Source organism: Engystomops pustulosus, chromosome 3 (genome assembly GCF_040894005.1).
Source record: "Engystomops pustulosus chromosome 3, aEngPut4.maternal, whole genome shotgun sequence".
In the NCBI taxonomy this organism is placed as follows: Eukaryota; Metazoa; Chordata; class Amphibia; order Anura; family Leptodactylidae; genus Engystomops; species Engystomops pustulosus.
Window position 1 is genome coordinate 99,877,379 of NC_092413.1, and position 25,804 is coordinate 99,903,182.

At 43.1% G+C, this 25,804-nt stretch overlaps 2 protein-coding genes and 1 long non-coding RNA gene across 5 annotated transcripts in view; 1 reads left to right on the forward strand and 2 right to left on the reverse strand.

The window, feature by feature from the left end:
• TRMT11 (tRNA methyltransferase 11 homolog) overlaps positions 1-11,070 on the reverse strand; it is a 50,082-nt gene extending 39,012 nt beyond the window's left edge. The window contains exons 1-7 of one of the 3 annotated variants that reach the window (XM_072141600.1): positions 10,912-11,070; positions 8,742-8,807; positions 7,551-7,624; positions 6,936-7,017; positions 6,044-6,136; positions 4,020-4,154; positions 2,249-2,405 (exon numbers count right to left, since the gene is read on the reverse strand). In XM_072141600.1, the coding sequence (XP_071997701.1) occupies positions 2,249-2,405; positions 4,020-4,154; positions 6,044-6,136; positions 6,936-7,017; positions 7,551-7,624; positions 8,742-8,807; positions 10,912-11,070 (766 nt within the window). Of the gene's footprint in view, positions 1-2,248; positions 2,406-4,019; positions 4,155-6,043; positions 6,137-6,935; positions 7,018-7,540; positions 7,625-8,741; positions 8,808-10,911 lie in introns of those variants that run through there. The other 2 variants (XM_072141601.1, XM_072141602.1) reach the window with 2 other exon arrangements.
• Positions 11,060-22,700, forward strand: HINT3 (histidine triad nucleotide binding protein 3). Its single transcript, XM_072141603.1, has 5 exons — positions 11,060-11,193; positions 16,397-16,511; positions 17,608-17,677; positions 20,028-20,154; positions 21,451-22,700. Exons 1-5 carry the CDS (start codon positions 11,086-11,088, stop codon positions 21,496-21,498), a joined length of 468 nt encoding a protein of 155 aa, XP_071997704.1. The 5' UTR covers positions 11,060-11,085; the 3' UTR covers positions 21,499-22,700.
• On the reverse strand, positions 21,673-25,404 carry LOC140121683 (uncharacterized). Its single transcript, XR_011854156.1, has 2 exons — positions 22,634-25,404; positions 21,673-22,335 (listed from the first exon to the last, which is right to left on the reverse strand). It is a non-coding gene; the product is annotated as an uncharacterized lncRNA (long non-coding RNA).
• Positions 25,405-25,804: the final 400 nt, after the last annotated feature.

Below are 25,804 nucleotides of genomic sequence, written 5' to 3' on the forward strand. Positions count from 1 at the left end.
TCATATACACAATTGACCAAATTATATTTATACGCTAAACTGGCTCAAAGAAATAAATAATTTCTCCATTTCCAAGAAACAAACAAACACAAGATAAAACCACTGAAAAGTACACAAGAACTATAAATCCATAGACATTTGATGGGTACGTAGTAGCCCATATCCCAAGGAACCCTTTAGAAGGTATTTTCTTTTTGCCGCTGTTCAGCTTAGGAAGGACTCAAGTCTACAAACAGATAAGTCAAAATCGTTTAAACATAAGCAATACAAAATATAAGGAAAAATAATAATAATAATATAATAAATAATTCTAATATTTATAAAGCGCACACAGATTAAGCAGCGCTGCACAAAGCATGGCAAAATCGGTCTCTGTCCCCAATGGAGCTCACAAGCTAATCAACCTACTAGTATGTTTAGGAGTGTAGGAGGAAACCAGAGGACCCGGTGGAAACCCACGCAAACACAGAGAGAACATACAAACTCTTTGCAGATGTTGATCCTGGGTGGGATTAGAACCCAGGACACCAGCGCTGCAAGGCAGAAATGCTACCCAGTCGGCCACCGTGCTGTCCTCAAATTATTTATATAGTGCCTGTAGATACCGCAGCGCTGCACAGAGGTAAGGTACTAATAGTATGATTACCTAATACAATACCATGCTGGGTCAATTGTTTAGGATATGCATGTTTCGAATTTTTTTTTTTTTTATGTTTAAGTCTTGATATATGGTTTTTGTCATTAAAATGAGTTTACATATATTGGCCCAGATAGATGAAAACCAGTGCAATCTTCCCTAGTGCAGTTTGTGCCACATTATTTATTAGTTAATGTGGTCTATTTTCAGGTTGTGCACATAGTTGCACCTTTATTAGCACTTTTATAATCTACACAATTGTGGCGCGAACACATAATAAATGCATGTGCAAGCTCCAAAGATAGTTTTTTGTCTACGTTTATATGGGGAAAAAAAAAAAAAAAAAAGGAAAGCAGACGCAATAAAATATCTGGACCATTGTATGGAGCCAGCCAGCTAGATTAGCCCGTTCTATTTTCTTTGTTTTTACGAGATGAGAAGACATTTTCATTGCTACTATTTTGGGGACCGTATGACCTTTTGATTTGAATTTTCAGGTTTTCTTTTTAGATTTTACTATTTTTCAGACCCCCTACTGTATTTAACCCAAGGTTGTCCGATTGATGCTACCATATACTGCCATACTACAGTATAGCACTATATGTGGATATTACTACTCATTCATTACAATGTGCCAGTGGCACATTGTAAAAATTGGCCTGAAGTCATACCCGCATGGGCACCGCCATATTGGCTTACATAGTTGTTCCCTGTGACTTCTTTGTAAGACTGAGGCTGTCATGGAGACAGATCATTGGTCCCCGATGACATCACTGGGGACATCAATCTAAACCAATATCGTCCATGCGATCGTAGAGTTAACAACCACAACATCCCTTGTAATATGCAGCAAACACCCACCTTGTACGGAGAGGGCTCAGCCTTTACCATACACACACAGCCGACATGCGACATAATATTACATCACATGTTGGTAAGGGGTTAATATTGTGTGTAAGGACAGTGAATGCAAATGAATGGTGGACATAGTTCAGAAACACAATCCATGAGTAATTGTGCAAGTCTGAGAGCCATTTACATTCTTTCTTTGATAGATGAAGAGCGCAACCTGCTTAAAAGTGCAAGGAAAAAAAGTACAATTCCTGCTATTTTCCAATTGCAAGATAATTTTTGTGGAAGCTGATATTTATAGTTGTTCTTGGAAGAAACGACCACCTGTTAAGTCTCATTACAACTGCTGATAGATCAATGTTTCACTTGGAAGCCTAAAACAAACAACTTTCTAACAAATTCCAAATTATAATTTGCCAACCCCTGTGGAAACATAAATGTGTCAGTGATCCCGCCCCAGGAGCTCATAAACTGTCATGTGCTATAAAATAGCAGTCACACTTCTAGAAAGTGCACTAGCAGACCTCACAGTATGCAAAGTCATTCTTAAAAACTGTAACATCCACAGGGGGCGATCACATAAAACAGTAAGAAGTGGCATTTTAATATCCAGTGCATAGATCATACACTACAAAGACAGCAAGAAAAATTCCCAACCATCAGATGTAAAATATAGGCAGGACATTTCACTCATACTTGATATAATTACATAAAATAAAAAAATATATACATTTCAAAGAAAGTGGTGAAGGGCCTTACCAGTGCCAACAAACGGGTCAAACACCAAATCATTGGATTTAACCTTTGCGTGGTTTGCCATGATGAAGGAAAGCCCAGCGTCCATGCTTGTGTTTCCAATAAAGTGCCTCTTTTTCACACTGTATGAATTAATAAGCTCCCTTTGTCCATCTGCAATCTTTACAATGGAATAATACAATATCAGTTATACTTGTCAGGTCATTTCATCAAAATGACCCAAGGGCTCACACACCTTACAAAGGTAGTTCAATAACAAAGAATTCCGATTGATCAGGACAATTTCTGGGATATTATGTGGGGGGAAAAAAAAAAAAAAAAAAAACCATCCACTCATTGGATCATCAGCAACATGCATACACCAATGACAATGGAAAATGACTGCCCGGGGCGCACTAGACCTTTCCACCCAGCAGTCCACTCACACACAGGACATGGAATCCATAGTCATGGGCCCACAGAAGTACTATACATACTCGAGTATGAGCCGAGTTTTTAAGCGCAAAAATGTGCTGAAAAACCCTAACATGGCTTATACTCGAGTCAAAAAAAAAAAGGAACTCTGTACTCCTTTTCAATGCTCCCCGCAGGTCCTCTTCTGTCGCCAGCCACTTGTAGACATCATAGTGTGTCCACTGCCTTTAGCACGCACTATGATGCCACCAAGTGGCTGATGTCATGGTGTAAGCGACAGGACCAAAGACAGAAGAGAAACTGCAGGGGGAATTGGAAAGGCAAGTACAAAGTTTTTGGGGAGTTTTTTTAGGCTGGGCAGGGGGCTGGTGGCTGTATACAGGATGGGGGGAGCACAGGTGGCTACTGGCTTTATGCTAGGGGGCGGCAGGCTATATAACTGTGGGGCATGTGAACAATGCATTTACCACCCTCGGCTTCTACACAAGTCAATAGATTTTCCCAGTCTTGTGTTAAAATTAGGTGCCTCGGCTTATACTCGGGTATATACGGTAAATAGAGACATGTGCTAGCTGCTGAAACAACGGATAGCATATGACCCAAAACAAGGGCCTAAATAAGGGGAAGTGATGACCCACGGTCAAAGGTCGTCATGGATTGGAAAGGAAGTACACTTTTATTTTTATGGTACCCATGTTACTAGAAAGACAAAATTTGCAGAGAACGGTTAAATCTATGCAGAAAAAAAAAAAAATCATACCATATTCTTTGACTGATAAAATCTTATTCCCTTTAATGTTAGTCTGTGTGCATTCACACCTTTACTCTTCTAGACTAGGAGCAAAAGGAAGAGGAGGAACAGATTCTTCCACACAACGATTGGCGTCTATTGCAAATGGAGGCTCCCTTGGCTGTTTCTTTTGACAGTCCATCTTTTAAAAACTTAAAGAAGAACTGTCACCAGAATTCTAGCCCTCTACCTACTGTTAAAGGGTTAATATCTTCCCGATATCACCTGAAGTGATCGGCTACCGAGTCAGGTTTCTCCAGGCTGCACTACGCCTCGTCCTTTTGACTGACAGCTCAGTGCCTCCTCACATCTCAGCCTGAGCAGAGAGGAAGTCCTCTCTCTGTCCTCACCCAAATGCAGAGCCTCTCACTGCAAGGTGAATTTAAGAATGAGCCCCAGTGGATGGAGCCAACATAGACAACTTTTCTAAGCAAGAAAGCATCAGCAAATAAATATTCAGAGAATAGTGCGCTGTGCTAGTAATAGTATTTAAGGCAAAACCCCACAATTAAAAACATGAATGATTAAGGAGACAGTAAAGTGATGTATATATCTCTTCCTAGTACTCACCCACCGGCCAAAGAAGATCTTCAGCGGTTCTTTGGGGGCAGTATTTGGGTCAGGTCCATAATCCTCCAGAAGGTAAAATATATGTTCAGCATTCTGTAAACTGACTTTCCCTTGAAAAGGCATGAACTCCATTGCCTGTGTTTGCAAACAATATTTATTAAATAATTTAGAAATCGAAAAATTATTTTTAAAAAGTAAAACATTTATAGTTGTAGGCAACATAGATTGTCAGCTAAAGGGGTCTTCAACTGTGGGCATTGCTATTTAATTCATCTAACATAGATAGAGATATTATATACACACACACACACACACACACATTTCTTCACCTCAATGTTATTTAAAAAAAAAAAAATGTACCTGAAGATAATTTCCCATTAACGTTGCCATGTCGTCCCTTAAACACGAGACAGCAGTCCTTGGATACGACCACCGCTGCTGGAGTGATTGCACAAAGAATCAAATTGTTTTTGCATATGGAATGTCCGGGAGTTACTGCATGTCCCACAGCCGTCCTTTAGTAATGAACGCTGAATCTAGGTGTTTGGGTGCATCAGCAGTACATGCCTGGCCACTGCCAGAGTGCGAAGGTGGTCGCATCCAAGGACAACCATGTTATTTCTAAGTGACCATGTGACTACACTTATAGGAAAATACCTTCACATAGGCACATTTTTTCAAAAGAACATCCAATTGAAGAAATGTATATAAAATGGGAGATGAACTAAATGGAATCTGCCATAAAAATTAACCCACCCAAAATTCATACTTCATAAAAAAAACTATGAATACAATGCATTTCCCATATCCCCAAATGGTTCCTTGCCAGGGCAGCAATGGTAAAAAAAATATTTTTCGTAAACTTACATATAACTCACCCAATGAACGTCCACACCACTTATACATTTTGAGTCCTGCATAGTAAGGACTCACTGCAATCTTGCTGGAAACCTGGGGATGCTCATTTAATCCAAACAGGATCATGAATGTCCTCAGCTTATGTCCAGTTGAGCTGTCTAATAAGAAACGCCAGTGGGCGGGGCTTAAATTTTAGGGTGGGAAATATGGATGCTCTGTTTTTCACCTCTGTACAACTCTAGCAGCTGTGGCAGAGATTGGAAGGCACTATCACATCACCTCATAGCCCATTCCCCTTCTGGTATACTACTGTGGACACAGACTTTTCCCTGCACAGTATTCTGCTGCCGACATGGTATTATTACTAAGGGACTGTCTACAGTTCCCTTCTTACCCTGCTGGGACAGAAAGAAAAAAAAACAGAAACAGCTTATACTTCGCCAGAGTACCAGCTGACATGCACCGATTCCTGCCAGCGTTGTGCCTCCGCTTGATTACAGAGGCAGGCACACCAACCTGACGACGGACATGCACTAGATTCAATCCTTAGACAGCAACCAGAAGTTGCCTCTAAACAAACAGAGGCACGGCACTGACGGGAGAGGGACATCTTGAGTGGCGTTGTAAGTAAATTTTTCTTTTCTTGCTATTCTTCTTATCCGTTTTAGATTAAATCTGTTAAGCCCTACACATTATGTTATAGGCATGTTTAAGTATCTGCGAGGATTGTACTTGACCTCACAGGTGTATGAAAGACTGGATTGGGGTTTATGAAAAATTGCATGAAACAAGCTGGCTGAAGAGAAACATATGAAAATCACTAGGATAGGAAGAAAAAGGATGAGAGAGAAACCCGTTGACAATCCCTTCCAACAGCAGACCCCAAGATTCCAGTTTTCACTCTTGTCACCTTATAAACTTTGTATACTTTGTGGTAAAATTAACCATAAAAGAGTAGGAACAAACCAGTATTATTGTATATCTGATTTTCAAAATGTCATATTCATGGAGCAGATTTCTGCTTGCGATAGTGTTCATAACCGTGTGTTATTGCCATAGAATGCAATGCAATACCCGATAATGCATGGAAACCCCATAGGAAACTAATAAAATAGTTACAAAAAGAACTAAAATTTTAATCATTAACATAAAAAACAATTACTCACATCTATCTTTACAATCTTCTCTTTCTGTGTCAATGTTTTATTGAAGCTATGGATACATATTTTGTATGTGGAATTGGGCTGAAGATAAGGGACCTATAAGAAAAAAAGAATCCATCAATAACAAGGGAGAACAGGCCCAGTATTTATAGCAGTTCTGCAGGTAGTTTCTGCAGGCAAGAACTTTATACAGGCAGATAAGCTCAGCTATGTCATACAATAGATTTGTCTGGTGAGCAGGATTTCTGGGTAAATCCTAACAGGACTCCTAGAGACATTGGGAGTTCCAATAACCCCAGGTATAGCGACTGGTAGCTCAGCCTGTGTACACTTAAAGGGGTTTGCCCATGAAAGAAAATTCTCAAATTTCAATCACCCAGTGATGTTTACACACTAAAGAATTTTTAACCCCTTACATTACAATTTTACTCCGTTTTATTGCTGATCAGAGGTGACAGGTTCCCTTTAGAGCAAATCTATCACTGAATTGTAACCATTTCCAATCGTTGGTAGTGCCCAGCAGCTTAAATACAGTCATATGGTTATTAGAAGTTTTCTTACAGAAGTTTAAAATTAACTCTCATCTTTATTTAAAATAAGCACAAGTGCTTTTGGGGGCATCACCAAAGCCTCTTAATACTGTGGTTCTTACATGTCCCCCAAAGCACTTGTATCCACCTTCCTGGCCATAGACCCGGCACGAGGGTGGAAGCGGTCACAAGTGTTTTGTAGGGCATAAAGTAGCCACAGCCCTGGTGATAAACATATGCCTATAATTCATGCAGCAGGGAGCTACTCAGCAATGGAAATGGTTAACAAAGTCACAACTCAGTGCTAGATTTCCTTTGAATACTTGTTTGATCTACATTTTGTTTTTATTTGTGAATTTTCATACCATCCTTTCCAAAGGATAGCTGTCAACAGATTCCTTGAGTTCCTCCAGACATTTTCCATGGCCCCACAACTCAAAAAGTGATCTAAAGAATAGAAGAAAAAGTTATTTTAATTGTTAATTATAATAATCCAATAAGACAAATCAAAAGTAGCCGACATCCTAGTCTGGCATATTCCCTGTAGTAGGAGTTGTAACCACATTGGTGAACTACAGCAGAGATCTTACTCTGACAAGCAGGGACAAAGGTTTATGCCAATGTCAGCTCTGCAGTAAAGGGCGGATCACTATACAGAGAAGTATGGGTGCCCCAAGGGTGTAGAGAGAGTATGGGTGCCCCAAGGACTTGCATATGGCAATACATTATGAATACAAGGAACCATTATAGATTAACAGGATCATTTTCATTGCATGTAAAGGATAACCTTTGTAAAGGTTTATGATTTATAACCTGAATATGATTAATAATATGATTATTTCTTCGTGCTTTGCTTTACTAAAATTTCGTTAACCATAGAATAATAAAACATATCAATTCCACATACAAGAAAAAATAAACTCCATAGAATGATCTTATCTAATGCTGCAAGACAGAAATAGTTATTTACCAAGCCTTACTTAGCACATACAGTCCGATGCATTATTTTTCTTGCTAGGTCCTCATATGGGATATTAAGAACACAGAATGGAGACTGTGGACATGAAATATAAAGACTCAAAGTTAAAATGCAACAAATATAAATTCTGATACATTGTTAGTAGAGATGAGCGAGTATACTCGTCCGAGTATACTGCTCGGTCGAGTATTAGCATACTCGGACCGGCTCGTTACTCGGACGAGTATCTCGCCGGCTCGAGATCGAGCAGTAAATTAATAAAATAAATTGAATAAAAGTATTTTTATTGTAAAAAAAAAATATTACACATGTTTGCAGATGTTTTACTTGTAAGAACACATTGAAATAACACTATTCTTCACTTTCCAGGTGTTCGCGCGTGTCTCCCGCTAGGTTCGGAGATGTTCGGAACATCTGGAATGTGAAGAATATTGTTCTTTCAATGTGTTCTGCACTTAAATGGTCCTGTATTCACTGTTTTTAATGTTTTAATTCTATTCTTCACTTTGCAGCTGTGCGCGTGCATCTCCGAACCTATCGGGAGACACGCGCGCACACCTGCAATGTGAAGAATAGAATTAAAACATTAAAAACAGTGAACACAGGAGCATAAGTGCAGAACACATTGAAAGAACAATATTCTTCACATTCCAGATGTTCGTGCACATCTCCTAACTTAGCGGGAGACACGCGCGAACACCTGCAAAGTGAAGAATAGTGTTATTTCAATGTGTTCTTACAAGTAAAACATCTGCAAACATCTGGAATTTTTTTTTTTGCACTGTTCTTTTACTGTTCAGTTTTATTTAAAAAAATGCTCGGGTCTCCCATTGACTTCAATGGGTCTCGTTATTCGAGACGAGCACTCGAGCATCTGGAAAAGTTTGTCTCGAATAACGAGCACCCGAGCATTTTAGTGCTCGCTCATCTCCAATTGTTAGTTATAGCATTATATAATGGGACTGCTCACTTTACTGCAGCCACACCTATTAATAATATTAATTTTAGGGGAAAAGAGATCTTTCAGGGCTGCATAATACTCTATCATTTAGAATAGTACTTAGGGGAATAATACAGCTGTAAATTGTCAGATATAAGGAAAGGGGAATTGTATTGTTTCTATATAACTAATAGCAGCCTTTACAGCCAAACTATAAACTCTCTCTCTCTCTACACACACACAGCTACAAACCTGTTCATGATCTTCTTGAATATTATTGATATTGCCGCCATAAAGTGAGATAAGAGACGAAATTTCCTGTAAATTGTATAATGAAGAATAACATTAATGCATAGTAAACCATATTAACCATACTGGCAGTCCCTGGGTTACAAACAAGATAGCTTCTGTAGGTTTGTTCTTGTAGGGGTATTCCCATCTTAACTATTAATGATATAGCCACAGCAGATATCCATTGTAGATATATGTTCAGGTCCTTTATCCTGTGGATATGTCATATATATGACATATATGGGAATACCCCTATAAGTTCACCTAGTCCACAGGTTAGGAACCACATAGGTTCTGTAGGTTTGTTCTTAAAAGGGGTATCCCCACGAAGACATAAGATAACAAAATAACACTCTAGTTCACTGTTATGAACAAATATACAGCATTTCACAGATAGAAGTCCAAGGTCTTATCCAAGAGGGAGGCATATAGCAGAGCTGACTGTGTGTTATAGCGGCAGCACGGTGGCTTAGTGGTTAGCATTACAGTCTTGCAGAACTAGGGCACCTGGGTTCATGTCCCAGGGTCAACATCTGAAAAGAGTTTGTATGTTCTCCTCCCAAAACATACTGGTAGGTTGATAAGATCGTGAGCCCCATTGGGGACGGGGACTGATTTGGCACACTCTGTGCAGCGCTGCGTAATCTGTGCTATATAAAGAGATTACTAATTAATTATTGAGTTAGCAGAGCTGAGAGAGTCATTGTGTGTTATATCCATCTCATAGATCACATCATTAAAAACAGATCACAGAGGGGCTATGGAACCCCCTTAGGATCCTTAACAGAATTATAAGTTGATTATACAAGGCAGGAAGGAGGCCACAATCACAGTCCCTGGATCGTCGAGTAAGCATCCCTGGTTTATCATGCTTGATTTTGATGTTAAGATTTCCTAACAAATCTATCAGCAGTGGTAAGCATACAGAGATTAAAACAGTATTAGGTATTGGCCCTAAAAAATCATACCCTTATGTGTGTAGTTAGTAATAACAAGACTAAAAAAAAGTGTTGTTATAATCCAGCTCTGCAGCTGGAAGACCCACCCAGAGCACGTGCAGCAGCTGCAATCCACGATTAAAAACTCACTTTTCACAGCCCTGTTGATACTTACACCACGAACAAAGGAAATGTTACTCATCTCCCCAGGACCTATACTTAGCAGTATCTACAGTTTATTAAGGCAAAGCTGATGATGGATTCCCTTTAAAGGGAACATTTAATCAGAAATTGGCCTAATAAACCACTACCTGTGTGTTGTGACGGTCTTGTCTCTTTTTACTAGTTGTATAAAAGTCAGAGAGGCAGAGAGTTTAGTACTGAAGTCAAGCTCTCTCTTCCTAATAAACAGAAAAGAAATAAAAAAGGAACATATGTACTGATACGTATTATAAAATAATCTGGAGAATATCCATGAATGGATCCATGCATGTGAACATATTTTTCACAGACCCATGTAGAGAGACTGTAGAAAACTTAGAGCAGGTCCTGTTCCTGCAGCTAAGACTTTATGTATGGATCCCATACAGTGTCATCCGTGTGCTGTTTTAATTTTTGGATCAGGTTATAGGTAACACAACCGGGTGACCCAACCAACAAGAAGTTGGGACAAGCTAATGACATTTTCCAGCTTTTTAATTTAAGATTCCGTAAAAACAGATGACATACAGAATGTTCTTCCCCGGACATATGGGTCAGCGTAGACCACTGATCCGATGTTTGCGGCCGAAGAACAGTTCACTTTCCTAATGCATAGGAGATATCTGCAAATTAAAATACCCCATTTTCTGCATTTGGCCTTTTTGAGACCTTCAATGATCAGAGGTAAACACTGCTATTTTCAGAAACTAGATGTTATTTTTGTTCACTGATCCCTCGCCAAAAGGAAATATTCACTATAGGAACGGATTCTTTATAGCAAACTCTCAGTAGTGAGATATCAGTTCTGCATGTTTTCATTGACAGCAAACAGAGATATTGAACTGCAATGACTGCTATTGGTGTCAGGCTGCCCCTCCTCAGGTACATGCAGCATGGTGGGAGCATGCCCCGGCACTGCCCAGCTGCTCCCTCCCGCCAGGCCCTGGGACGGCTCATAGTAAAGCACTATTCCCACTCCCTCCACTTCTCACCGGCAGCCTGAACTCGCAGTTCTCCTGGGCAAGGAGCAGCAGATACTTCCTCAGAGCAGCCCCGCTCCTGCAGGACAGCGCCATCTTCCAGCGTGACGTCACGGGGAGCGCAGGAAGTGCGGCCGGAGCACTGGGTGGAGCTGCTGCGGCTGCCGTCATTGTGTACTGAAGGAGATGTCTGCGGAGGGAGAGGAGCCGGCTGCCGGCAGCTATGACAGCAAGTGCATCTTCTGCAGGATTTCTAACAACCAGGAAAGCGACTCGGAGCTGCTGCACTCTGACGTAAGTGGCCCAGGGATGACGTCACGAGGTAACTGAGACAAAGGGACTTGGTTTAGGTCTTCTCCCCACACCTTTTATTTGTTCACTGTGCAGCCTGAGATTAGGGACACAGTGCTGTCAATAGGGGCATTAAAGGGTTGTCCATTTTCAGCAAATTCATGTTTTATTTTTTTGTATAATGAAAAGTTATTTATTTTCCTGTATAGTTTTTGTATCAATTCCGTGTGATTTTCTAGACCTCTGCTTGCTGCCATTCTATAGAAAGCTTTATTGCTTACTTCCTGTGGATGAAGACTGGTCCATGGTCATGTGATTACTTTCTAATAATGAGCCATGCACCTGTGTGACCTATCACATATATCACATGACCAGGGACTAGACACTTCCTATAGAATATCGGCAAGCAGAGATCTAGAAAATCACATGGAATTGATACAGTAAAGTATATTGGAAAATTGTATCACTATCATTATACAAACAATATCATTTATTAGCTAAAAATTAAAACCACTTTAAAGGGGTTGTCCGAGAGAATTAAAAAAAAATTGGTGGCCAGGAGGGCATACCTCTCAACTTGAAAGAGGGACAAAAGCCCCTCCCCCTTTTTCTAAACCATGCCCATTGTCCCACCCACAAGCATAGTATAATATAGACCTTGGCGGTCCCCACATAGTACAATGCCCCTTACTTTGGCCACCCCCACCCCCATGTACCCGTATAATACCCCCTTAATGCAAATCTCCAACATATAAAACCCCTCTTTAATTTTATCCTCCCTTTACATTTCGTTTTCCACTTTTATTTATCTCCCCAAACTTACACATAATATTATCTGTACCCCTACCCCCACCCCTCCTCACATGGTGTGGTCCCTGTTCTCTATCCTCCTCATAATGTATCCCCCTGTCCTCCAGCCTCCTCCTGTAGCCTCCTGTCCTCCAGCCTCCTCCTGTAGCCTCCTGTCCTCCAGCCTCCTCCTGTAGCTCCTGTCCTCCAGCCTCCTCCTGTAGCTCCTGTCCTCCAGCCTCCTCCTGTAGCTCCTGTCCTCCAGCATCCTCCTGTAGCTCCTGTCCTCCAGCCTCCTCCTGTAGCCCCCTGTCCTCCAGCCTCCTCCTGTAGCTCCTGTCCTCCAGCCTCCTCCTGTAGCCCCCTGTCCTCCAGCCTCCTCCTGTCCTCCAGCCTCCTCCTGTAGCCTCCTGTCCTCCAGCCTCCTCCTGTAGCCCCCTGTCCCCCAGCCTCCTCCTGTAGCCTCCTGTCCTCCAGCCTCCTCCTGTAGCCTCCTGTCCTCCTGTAGCCTCCTGTCCTCCAGCCTCCTCCTGTAGCCTCCTGTCCTCCAGCCTCCTGTCCTCCAGCCTCCTCCTGTAGCCTCCTGTCCTCCAGCCTCCTCCTGTAGCCTCCTGTCCTCCAGCCTCCTCCTGTAGCCTTCTGTCCTCCAGCCTCCTCCTGTCCTCCAGCCTCCTCCTGTAGCCTCCTGTCCTCCAGCCTCCTCCTGTAGCCTCCTGTCCTCCAGCCTCCTCCTGTAGCCTCCTGTCCTCCAGCCTCCTCCAGTAGCTCCCTGTCCCCCAGCCTCCTCCTGTATCCTCCTGTCCACCAGCCTCCTCCTGTCCTCCAGCCTCCTCCTGTAGCTCCTGTCCTCCAGCCTCCTCCTGTAGTCCCCTGTCCTCCAACCTCCTCCTGTCCTCCAGCCTCCTCCTGTAGCCTCCTGTCCTTCAGCCTCCTCCTGTAGTTCCTGTCCTCCAGCCTCCTCCTCAAGTCCTCGAGCCTCCTCCTCCTGTCCTCCAGCTCCTTCTGCTCTCTATCCTCTTCCTGTCCCCCAGCAGCCTCCTCCTGTCCCCCAGCAGCCTCCTCCTGTCCCCCAGCAGCCTCCTCCTGTCCCCCAGCAGCCTCCTCCTGTCCCCCAGCAGCCTCCTCCTGTCCCCCAGCAGCCTCCTCCTGTCCCCCAGCAGCCTCCTCCTGTCCCCCAGCAGCCTCCTCCTGTCCCCCAGCAGCCTCCTCCTGTCCCCCAGCAGTCTCCTCCTGTGCCCCAGCCTCCTTCTGTAGCCTCCAGCCCCCTGTCCTCCTCCTGTAGCCTCCGGCCCCCCCTGTCCTCCTCCTGTAGCCTCCGGCCCCCCCTGTCCTCCTCCTGTAGCCTCCGCCCCCCCCCCTGTCCTCCTCCTGTAGCCTCCGGCCCCCCCTGTCCACCTCCTGTAGCCTCCGGCCCCCCCTGTCCTCCTCCTGTAGCCTCCGGCCCCCCCCTGTCCTCCTCCTGTAGCCTCCGGCCCCCCCCCTGTCCTCCTCCTGTAGCCTCCGCCCCCCCCCCTGTCCTCCTCCTGTAGCCTCCGGCCCCCCCCCTGTCCTCCTCCTGTAGCCTCCGGCCCCCCCCCCTGTCCTCCTCCTGTAGCCTCCGGCCCCCCCTGTCCTCCTCCTGTAGCCTCCGGCCCCCCCCCTGTCCTCCTCCTGTAGCCTCCGGCCCCCCCTGTCCACCTCCTGTAGCCTCCGGCCCCCCCTGTCCTCCTCCTGTAGCCTCCGGCCCCCCCCCCCGTCCTCCTCCTGTAGCCTCCGGCCCCCCCCCCGTCCTCCTCCTGTAGCCTCCGGCCCCCCCTGTCCACCTCCTGTAGCCTCCGGCCCCCCCTGTCCTCCTCCTGTAGCCTCCGGCCCCCCCCCCCTGTCCTCCTCCTGTAGCCTCCGGCCCCCCCTGTCCTCCTCCTGTAGCCTCCGGCCCCCCCTGTCCTCCTCCTGTAGCCTCCGGCCCCCCCTGTCCTCCTCCTGTAGCCTCCGGCCCCCCCTGTCCTCCTCCTGTAGCCTCCGGCCCCCCCTGTCCTCCTCCTGTAGCCTCCGGCCCCCCCTGTCCTCCTCCTGTAGCCTCCGGCCCCCCCTGTCCTCCTCCTGTAGCCTCCGGCCCCCCCTGTCCTCCTCCTGTAGCCTCCGGCCCCCCCTGTCCTCCTCCTGTAGCCTCCAACTCCCCCTGTCCTCCTCCTGTAGCCTCCAACTCCCCCTGTCCTCCTCCTGTAGCCTCCAACTCCCCCTGTCCTCCTCCTGTAGCCTCCAACTCCCCCTGTCCTCCTCCTGTAGCCTCCAGCCCCCCCTGTCCTCCTGTAGCCTCCAGCCCCCCCTGTCCTCCTTCTGTAGCCTCCAGCCCCCCCTGTCCTCCTCCTGTAGCCTCCAGCTCCCCCTGTCCTCCTGTAGCCTCCAGCCCCCCCCTGTCCTCCTCTTGTAGCCTCCAACTCCCCCTGTCCTCCTCCTGTAGCCTCCAACTCCCCCTGTCCTCCTGTAGCCTCCAGCCCCCTCTGTCCTCCTCCTGTAGCCTCCAACTCCCCCTGTCCTCCTGTAGCCTCCAGCCCCCCCTGTCCTCCTCCTGTAGCCTCCAACTCCTCCTGTCCTCCTACTGTAGCCTCCAGCCCCCTGTTCTCTATCCTCCTCCTGGCTCCTCTTCCTGTGCCCCAGCTCCCCCTGTCTTTTCTGTAGCCTCCATTCTTCTCCTGGCTCCTCTTCCTGTGCCCCAGCTCCCCCTGTCTTTTCTGTAGCCTCCATTCTTCTCCTGGCTCCTCTTCCTGTTCCCCAGCTCCCTCTGTCCTTTCTGTAGCCTCCATTCTTCTCCTGGCTCCTCTTCCTGTTCCCCAGCTCCCTCTGTCCTTTCTGTAGCCTCCATTCTCCTCCTGGCTCCTCTTCCTGTGCCCCAGCCCCCCTGTCCCCTCTGTCTCCTCTGTCTCTTACCTGCAGTCACTCCATATTCTCCCGGGCTGCAGTCTGAATGACTCGCGGAGGGGGCGGGGCCAGCCGGGGCGGGGCTACCTCCTCACATGATTGATGCAGACATCATGTGAGGAGGTAGCAGGGGCTGGTCCCGCCTCCTCCTGGCCCCCATGCCTCGGCTGCTCTGCAGCTCTAAACTACGGGGTCTGGAGTAGGCGGGACAAATCAGGAAAAGTGGGCGGGGCCCGGGACATACTCAGACCCTCCCGTGGCAGCGTGACAGAGCCCAAAAACGGGACTGTCACGCTGAAAACAGGACGGTTGGGAGGTATGCAGGAGGGGGCTAAAAAAAATAAACATTTACTTACCTCTGCGGTCCTTCTTGGCATCCTGCACCCCTGTTTGTGCCCCTGTTTGTTTACATGAGGGGAAGCCACGCTGCATCAGCTTCAGGCCGGCCAGCCTGAAGCTGAACTCGGCGCGGCTTCCGTGCCCCTGTTTGTTTACATGGGGCAAAGACCAGAGAGATGGCAGCGCAAGGTGCTGGGAGGGGCCATGGGGGTAAGTGAATGTTTATTTTTTTTAACCAACCCACTTCTGGCCACCAATTTTTTTTACTCTCTCGGACAACCCTTTAACTTTGCAACCCCACCATGTACATGCATTGATTAGCATTCCTTCAAGCAAAGCTTAGCATTCTCCAAGACCTCTATTTAGGAATGTGGCCTCGCTTTTTTGTACTTTTGTACATCTCCACTTTTTTTTAAATTTAATTTGGAATAGGCAATGTGTTGAGGATAACACTAAATATTAAAGGTGATTCCTTTGACTTTGGTGGATTCCAATTTTTTTGAAAAACGTAGGCATCCAAATATAATAAATGGATGTGTGTGCAGAACATCCTTGATATATGAGGAATATTAAGACCTACTCTATAGCCTCTTTAGCTGTGGGACCTCATATTTCATGATGTTTCCATATATTTGAGCTCACATCTGCAGAAATGTGACCAAAGGTGAAGGTACACTTCAACATGCTGTTCTTACAGGAACTATTATGACTACTGCAGGCAATCTGTGTACAAATGGGGGGTTTTAATAATTTTTTTAGTTCAAAATAGATAGTTTTTTTAAAAAGAATTCAACATTCCTACTACAGTCACTACTGCAGTTCTTCTTCTATAGATATTCCTCATACTACACACTGTTATTCATATACATTGTATACAGTATATCTCTTTCCAATTTAACATACTTTATGAACATTGTATGATATAAGATAAAAGTAAGTTTTTATTTCCAGAAACAGCACCAAACTAAGGCCCCTTTCACACGAATGTGTGGGGGACTGGTATCTGGCTGCACTATGGCGCACGGCGGTGGTACGGTGACCACACATGGGTGTCACTTTATTCTGTGACTTCTTCCTCTGGAACTAAACTGCAATACAGTGTCCATGTGGCACAGTGGCATAGTTTGGCTAGGAAATGATTATGTATCACTGTGACTGAATATAATATTTCTTTCCACAGGATGAGCTGGCTTGCTTTAAAGACATAAGACCCGGAGCTCCTCATCACTATCTGGTTGTACCCAAGACGCATGTAGGAAACTGTAAAACCCTTACAAGTGATCACATGCAGTTAGGTAAGAGAGATGGGTCGGATCTAGATCTTTGTGATATTTAATACTAGAGGACAATTCCAGTCCACCCTTATGGTTCTTCAGTGATCCAGAGGTTTTCTTCTTTCTATACAGCCCTTCTTTTGTATCTTATTTGCATAAAGATGAAAATTTCTAAATTTGCTAAGAAATGGAAAATGCTTATTTTGTGCTTACAAAATAATGTTTTGCGGAGGGCAATTTGGGTGTCTGTTACATACCCTTAAAATCCATCCATAGGGTTTTCCACTCTTCATCCGATGTATTATTCATACTAATGACCTTTCCTAGGGATCAGTATGTGACTGGTGAGTTTCAACACCTGACCCCCACACTGATCAGCCTCAGGGAACCTATATAGCAGACAGAGCTAGGCTGCAATTCATAAGCTCAGCCACTAAACAATATATGGAGCATCCTGCCTCCCTCTCTGTCTACTGTATATATCCTGGTTCCCTGAGGCTTCTAAATCTAGAGCATCTGAACGCTGCAGGTCATCATAAAACGCTGATCTGTTGTGAGGATAGATCTGTATGAAAGCTGAAAAACAAAATCACTTTAAAGGGCTTGTCTGGGATTAACATTTTTTTTTTTTTACTATGGTCCCTATGGGGTCTGAAAATTACAAAGAGCATTTACTAACCTCTCTATGGCGCTGCCTATAACTGTGGGCCTCTGTTTGTGTACAGAGGCAATGTGGTGATGCCATGTGTCCGCTAGAGTCTCTGGCTATGGCCTGCTCTATCCCATAGAGGCATTAGATAAGGATTAAAATTGCTTGATATTTAGAGCAGCTCATATACGTTATTGCTTTGCTGTAAAACCTTTGAGCAGTTTTAGTAAAGCTCCAAATTTGTGACACCATGGGGGAGATTTATCAGTGCTTCTACGCCATTTTTTTGGCATAGAAGCACCAATATAATCACAATTTCTTCAGTAATACAAGAAATTGTGATTATTCCAGCATCTTTTTAATGAAAAGTTGTTTTGTCCGTGCTATGATAAATCTCCCCCATGTATGCATGGGTCCCTATTGTATGCGTTTTCTCTCCTAACCGCATCTTTTCTCTTTTTTATGCAGTTCAAAAAATGATGGAAGTAGGAAAGAACGTTCTCCAGAAAAACAATGTGACACATTTGGAGGATACAAGGTAAATAGTCTGGTTTACTTCTGCATCTTATCCATAATAATAATAACCCTTTTTAAGCCCCTGGGACTCCCATAGTCACTCCCAATAATCGCAGTGCGTGGAAATAAATGGCCTGTCCATATATTGTACTGATACAGGTAGTACTACATAGCTTGATGGAAATCTCTAAACCTCTATGCCTCAAAGGCATATGGAAATGAGTTGTTGGAATTGGTCGACTGCTTTAACTTTCCCATTTTATACACAATTCACACTAGTTTTATTGATGATTTTTTTGGCAGTAACGATCTATGTTAAATGGACAATTATGTCCCTACTGGACATTGTCTTAGATTTTGGAATACACAGTCATTGTAATTTATTTACTTGAATTGTACCCTATCCTAATTCGGAAATGGGTCACTGGGACCCAGTACATAACCCGTTCATCCAGCACATGATATAGCATGCCTGGAATCTACTGTCCATAAATCTGTTGTTAACATTTAAAGGGGTTACACAGGATCAATAAAGCATGTATGCTATCTTTTATAAACCATGCCACACTGGGGTCGTAGTGTAGGTTCAGTGAAATAATTTAAGAGGTGAGGCCATGATCATCCCCACACATGTGCAGTATGTAGACTTTGCATGTATAGGGTTCTAGGAGTCAAGCTAGATACTGAGAGATGAATTGGGCTATGGATAGTTTACATATGTGAACTGCAGAAAGAAACCAGTGATAGAAACACTGAAAACCACCAATTTGAAAGCAGTGCATCTTTATTTGATTAGTATTTAGGTCACTTATACAGGTTAGGATAGTTGGACTCTTGGGCAACCTCAGTGGCCACCCCAATAGATTTTACTAAGATTTCTTTTATACTGAAAGTGATCACTTCATCTCTATTTCATCTGAAAACCTTTTTCATGTATGGTAATCAAAAACAGGGAATAGTATGTATTGCCATGCTGTATTCTTCTTTGGATGTTTTAGATCAGCCCCATGTTACTTCCCCTTGGGCCAAGCTGGCAACACTAATATAGACCTGATATCTGAGACAGGGTGCTGTATGCTACCCAGGAATCTAATGTAGCTAAGTGTGTAGCGGGGCAATAGATTGGGATCATTTCCACTAAAGGGGGTTTCCCATGAAAGAAAATTTTCAAATCTCATTCCCCTAGTGATGTTCACACAGGGTGTGAGTGGGAACTTTTTTAAGCAGCCACATTATGATCCATCTAGTTCTATGAGCTGAAAATATGGTTAGATAAGCATGGTACAAGATTTATATACACATTTATATACAGAGAGATGAGACAGATCAGAGATGATGAGATCCATGAGGTGCCTATTACACACTGTCAGCTCTGCTACATATCTGTTCTCACACTATGAGATCTCCTGTGCCTCCCTCCCCGGATAAAGACCTTATCTCCCTGTAGCTTGCAGCTTCTCTCTCCTCATGATGTGATGTTTTCTGGCGGGGAGCGAGTGAGTGTCTGTGAGCTTAGGGAATGCAGGGGGGGCTAGAGGCATAGAGCAGCTCATACACCGTAATACAGAAAAGAAAGATGGCTTCCCCAACCCTAAATCATTAGATCCATTAATAACAGTGAATTAGAGAATGTGTTACTTTGGTACCTTGAGTACATTTTAAGAAACTTGTCTTCGTGGGAATACCACATTAACACAATGCTATGCATAATGCCAGAAACTCCTGATCGTGTCTTCTCTGTTTACAGCAAACTTAAATAGACATGTCTTCTTTAGTACTATTGTGCAGATGGATTCATTGTCGTTGTTCTCTTGAAGGAAATCTAGCATTTGATTTAATGCGTTATGAACCAAACATTCCTTGAGAATACTGTAGCTCCGCTGGTGCAGAAACATATCTTGTTTATTCCCTGAGCTGAGTGGTTTTGCTGAAAAAACAATTGTAAAATTCAGGATAATGAGGCTCTGTTGCTCCTTTGCCTGGCTCGGTGCTTCTCCTCTTGCACTGCTTCAAAGAATGATGTAATCACTATGTTGTTCCTGGCAGGCAGAAATAATCAATTGCTTCACCATCCCCCAACTGTGTAGAAGTCATCCAGCTCAGATTGATTAGTCCTGTCTGGACAGTGTAGACAGCTCGTGTAATGTACTGCAAGCAGCATGCAACCCAGCTTTCCTAAGGTCCTGAATTGTATAATTGTTTTTTCAGTAAAACCACTCAGTTCAGGGATTAAACAAGCTATGTTTCTGCATCATTGTACAGCCTTCTCAAGGTATGTTTGGTTCATAATGCATGAAATCAAATGATAGGTTTCCTTTGAGTTGTTTCCTTATTGCTAAGTGATATTGATTTTGTTTCTCTTTCACTGACAGAATGGGTTTCCATTGGCCTCCATTCTGCTCAATATCCCATCTACATCTTCATGTTCTGGCTCCAGCCAGCCAGTTGGGATTTCTGTCTCGAATGATTTACAGACTGAATTCTTACTGGTTTATCACGGTGAGTGCAGTATAATCCAGACCTGTCCATTATACTGATTATAAAGAGCCCATGGGAATTATTGTATGTGTATGCGGATTCATTGCACAGGGTGTATGGAAAGAATTCTTTTTCTATAAGCCTAAGTATCATAGAATCTGAATTTATTGTAGAAAGGTAAATAAAATGAATTATTTGAATATTATCCACTTTTTTAGCACAAGAAAAGTGCTACATTAGAGGTCAGCAACCTTCAGCATTTGGGAAACTATAACTCCAAACATGCACACTTGCTTTTCTGTATTTAGACTACCTTAGAGGTAAATGGAGCTTGCTGGGACTTGTAGTTGGACAGCAGATGGAGCGCTGTAGATTGCTGGTCATGCCTTCTTGTCCCTCCCTTAGGCCCTATGCACACATCCACAGCAGCGGACATGTGCTGTGAGCCGCAAGTAGGCTAGAGAAGGAAGGGGTGAGCGCAGCTCTCCTCTCCATAGGGAAGGTGAGCGACCATACTGTAACCTGGGTGGGAATAGGACCTGCTCTACTTATTGTGCTGCGGCCATCTGGCTCAGACACAGTGCAGTAAGATTAAAGTGTGCTCACCGCATCATGTCCGCGTGCACTGATATCTCATGGCTGCCATATGCAACAATGTGCACGCAAAATTGTGCGTTTGTAGATAGGGTCTGTAGGTTTGTTCTTAAGTTGAATTTGTATGTAAGTCGGAACTGTATATTTTATCATTGTAACCCCACCAGAACTTTTTTGGTCTCTGTGACAATTGGATTTTAAAAATGTTTGGTTGTCATAAGAATCAATATTAACACTAAAGCTTCATTACAGACACCTTTATAACTGTTACAGCTGATTATTGTAGCCTAGGACTAAAGTAGAATAAATTACCAATATCCAGAGGTCCGTATGTAACTAGGGGTCGTATGTAAGTCGAGTGTTCTTAACTAGGGGACCGCCTGTATCTGCTTTTTTTTTACTCCTTTATTATTACACGCATATTTTCAGTTATTGAGTTATGAATAGGGAAAATATTTGTTGGTGCTATAACCATTGAATGTAAAGCGAAGAGTCTCTCCAGATGTGAAATTACAGAAAACAAATAAGTAGTTATGCATAGGTGATGCTTACCTGCTAAACTATTATATGATAAAATGTTTCTGGCAAGAAGCTTTTTTTTTTTTTTCTCCCGACAATGATTTATGCATTGCCTGGACAGTTTATGATTGGTTTAAAATGTGATAATATTTACTGACTGACAAGTGACTAATAAAACCTCATCATTTTCTCTCGTCTTTTCAGGCCGACCAGCTGATTGAGCGACTTCAGGCAAACGGACCCGCTAGTTGAAATCTATTATTGTATTATGCTCCAGTTTCATTCCGGTTGACTGGGCTAGATAGTTCTGGTCCATCTAATGATAGAGGGGTTGTATGATATAATATTCATGAATGTGGTATATTTATTGTTTGATTTCTGGACTGTGAATAATAGAAAGTAAATTATACCTTTTTCAATACATAAGTTATTAGGTAGTAATTGAAGAAATAGGCCAGCACGTTATGCTTCGGAACGTGTGAGGTTTGCATAACATAACATTATGGTGTACCCACTATCAGGACATTCTGAGGTAATTTACAGTAAAAGCTGTTGGCTGCTTTCAGTCAGTGATTATACCCTCTGGTAGGGCTTAGGAACATAATGGGGGTGTCCAATAAGTATCTGTCTCTCTGAAGAAGCCATCTCTCCCTGAGATTACTTGAGTGGGCACTCATTTGGCGGGCTTATGGGCAATGATGTCTACAACCTCTTGGATGCAACCTATCCTATACTGTATGAATAGGTTCTGTTGGCACTGGATTTAACACATTTAGTATTCTAAGCATTAGCTAAAAAAATATGAGAATGACGCCATTATATACATACCATAGGGATAGGCAAGGAAGGCTCATTCAGTGAAGCATCAGTATTCCTAAAATTATATGAGACCAGGATGGCACATTTGTAAAAAGGAAAGCTGATGATTCATCAGATTTTATTTCCCATTAGAATTTTTAGTGCATTTTGCCTTACTTCCATTGTTGGACACCTAAGGCCACATAATGTGCTTGAATTGCGTTTTGAAACACATTTCAAGTGCAACAGGAGTTACTCCTCCCCAAACACCATTCATTTAGACCCTAAACACTTAGGCTATATTCACACGAACGTATGGGGGACGTATATACGGCCGACGTATATACGGCCGATATACGTCCCCCATACACTCCTATGGGCGCACGGCACCCTACGGGAGCGGTACCGTTCCGTACCCGGGAAAAAGATAGGACCTGTCCTATCTTTTCCCGTAATACGGGGCCGTGCGCCATAGGTTGCTATGGAGAGGGGCGGGGGTGAGCTGCGCTCACCTCCTCCTCCTCTCCCCGTACACTGCCGTTGCCCGCTACGGTACGGTACGGGCAGGCAACGGCAGTGTGAATATAGCCTTAGGCTTGGTAAGTAGAAACTCATGTTTTGCCTTGTTAACAGCACATCAGGCGAACATGGCTAACTCTGCCCATCTGTATTTAATATAACGTGCATCTGGGCCTTTTATTATGCCCTATGGCCTATATGGCTAAGCATGCATGCATATGGGGCATTCAGCTGAGACTGCTGTAATATAAATTTGGACTTGATGGACTTGCGTCTCCTTCCAGCTTTATATACTATGATACTATGATAAATGACAGCTTATGTTAAAAGGAAGGGGGGGGGGGGGCAGAACATAAGCTGACCCAATGGAACCCTTTCACTTATATGTTCTTGTACATCATCATGACTAGCTACCGTATATGCATTAGAAATCCATATATTGTTCCTTTGGTGCAGGTAGCATAAGAGATCATCTTCTCCATTGGTGCGGAGCTAGTCTGCAAGACGCATATTTGTCATCAGGATGGGTTCCAAACTTTTAATAAACTAGCAAAATGTACATGAAAACTGTGCCATGCATTGTTTTTCTGCCTCATTTTGAACAGGAGTTAAATTTTGGTATATTTACATTGCACTCATTTCATGTGTTCTCTATATAAGTATAATGGATGGTAGCAGAGTTATATTTTAGATTGAATTCCAAGACAGTCAATGGTATCGGAACATAATGAAGATATTTGGGCTGCTATTTTTTAGTTCTTAACTAGACATACAATAGTTGTAATTTACCGTATTAACCCCTACGGGACACAGCATCTTTTGGCCTAAAGGACGCGGCCCCATTTTTCAAATCTGGCCTGTGTCACTATAAGTGGTTATAGCGTGGGAACGCTATGAGATATCCAGGGGATTTTGAGATTGTTTTCTCGTGACACATTGTACTTCAAATTAGTTTAAAAATTTGGATGAAATCTTTTGCGTTTAGTTATGAAAAAAAACAAAATTTGGCAAAAAGTTTGAAAAATTCTTTATTTTCAACGTTCTAAATTCTCTACTTTTGATTCAGAAAGTCATAGCACCCAAATAAATTCATAACTTACATTTCCCAAATGTCTGCTTTATGTTGGCATGGGTTTTTCAGATTCCACATATTTTACTAGAATGTTATGAGGCTCAGAATTTGGGTGCCATTTTTCACATTTTTTGTAAAATCGCCAAAACCTGTATTTAGATGGACCTGCTCAACTTCTAATTGACACTGAGAGGCCTAAATAATAGCGAGACTCGTAAATTACCCCATTGTGGAAACTACACCCCTCAACGTATGAAAAACCACTTTTAAGAAGTTTGTTAACCCTTTACGTGTTTTATAGGGGTTAAAACAAAATGGAGGTGGAGTCTGCAAATTGTAATATTTTTTCACAATACACTCATTTTGGGTGGAAAATTAAACATTTGTAATGGATAAAATGAAAAAAGGCTCCACAAAGTTTGTTACCCAATCTCTCCCGAGTGCACGGATACCCTATATGTGGTGGTAACCTGCTGTATGGGCGCACGGCCGGGCATAGAAGGGAAGGAGGCGCCATTCAAATCAGATTTGCTATGTCACATTGTACAGGCTATAATTTTTTTCTTTTTTTTTATTGAGAACCTATAGGGGCTTATTTCTTTTGCCACATGAGATGCACTTTTCTAATACATAATTTTGGGGCATCTATAGCTAATTGGTGAGATTTAATTAACTCTTTGTTGGTGGAGGAAATGAAAATCATCAATTTTTAGGAACATTTTTATGTGGTTTTTTTTTTGGCCGTTAACCATACCATGAAAATAGTATATTATTTTTATTCTATGGGTCGCCACGTTTATGAAAATACTTCATTTATATATATTTTTTTATTTTTTCCCATTTTTACTGAATAAAAAGTAATTTGGCAAAATTGTTGTTAATTTTAGCATCACCGTCTTTCATATGCATAACTTTTTTATTTTTCACCTCACAAATCTGTTTAAGGGCTTATTTTTTGCAAGAATGATAGCTCTTTTTAGTGGTCTTATTTTAGATTGCGTAACTTTTTAAAATCACTTTTTTAGAGCATTTTTAAAGGGCATTAATAAAAAATCATCTTTATCAGAGAGAGTTTTTTTAGGTTGTTTTTTACGGGGTTCACTTTGCGGATCTAATAATGATTCTGTTTTATTATACAGATTGTTACGGACGCAGGGATACCAAATATGTGGGGGTTTTGTGTATTTTATTCAATTGTACTGAATAAAAACTAATTTGGAGAAAATCTTATTCATTTTAGCATCACCATCTTTTTATATGCATAACTTTTTTATTTTTTGGCAGATAAATCTTGTTAGGGGCTTATTTTTTGTGAGAACAGTTGTTCTTTTTAGTGGGCTTATTTTGGAGTGCATAACATTTTTTAAATCACTTTTTAGAGCATTTTTTATAGGGTATTAATTAAAAATTATCTTTTTTCGGAATGTTTTTTGCGTTTTTTTCCTCCGGCGTTTACCGTGCGGGTCCAGTAACAATTCTGTTTTATTATGCAGATTGTTACGGACGCGGCAATACCAAATATGCAGGGTTTTTTTGTGTTTTTATGTTTTTTATACTTTATTGAGTTTTTTTATGGGAAAGTGACATTTTAGGGGCTTATATTTTTATGTATTTATTTTTTATTTATTATAATGTGTAGTGTTAACTGTTTTTGCATATTTTTACTTATACATACTTGAACTTAAACCAGTGATGCTCTGATCACTGGTTTAAGTTCAATACACTGCTCTACAATACTATTTTATTGTAGAGCAGTGTAAACTGTCTGAGCAAGCTTGCGCATGCTCAGACAGTTTACAGCCAGACCCGGAAGGGGTCTGGCTGCCATGGAGACCGGGCAGCTCCGGGGCACATGCCAGTCCTCGGAGCTGCCCAGAAGTGGATCGGATCCCCCGGTAAGCGGCACGGGGGATCCGATCCACAGCGCAAACACCCTTACACGCCGCGGTCATGTTTGACCGCGGCGTGTAAGGGGTTAACACCCGCGATCGGAGCCGGCTCCGATCGCGGGTGTTAGCGCAGGCTGTCAGCTGTACTAGACAGCTGACAGCCGCTGCTTCTGGTACCGGCTCCGTTCGTGAGCCGGTGCCAGAAGCAGGACGTTATAGAACGTCCCCGTGCGCTAAGCATCTAGCCCCGGGGACGTACTATAACGTCCTGGTGCGCCTA

Bases quoted from the DNA above. Each gene is read 5' to 3' on its own strand.
- HINT3 (XM_072141603.1), top strand. From the start codon at position 11,086: ATGTCTGCGGAGGGAGAGGAGCCGGCTGCCGGCAGCTATGACAGCAAG. The intron at 17,678-20,027 runs GTAAATAGTCTG...TTTCACTGACAG, and splicing joins ACACATTTGGAGGATACAAG to AATGGGTTTCCATTGGCCTC. The intron at 20,155-21,450 runs GTGAGTGCAGTA...TCGTCTTTTCAG, and splicing joins ATTCTTACTGGTTTATCACG to GCCGACCAGCTGATTGAGCG.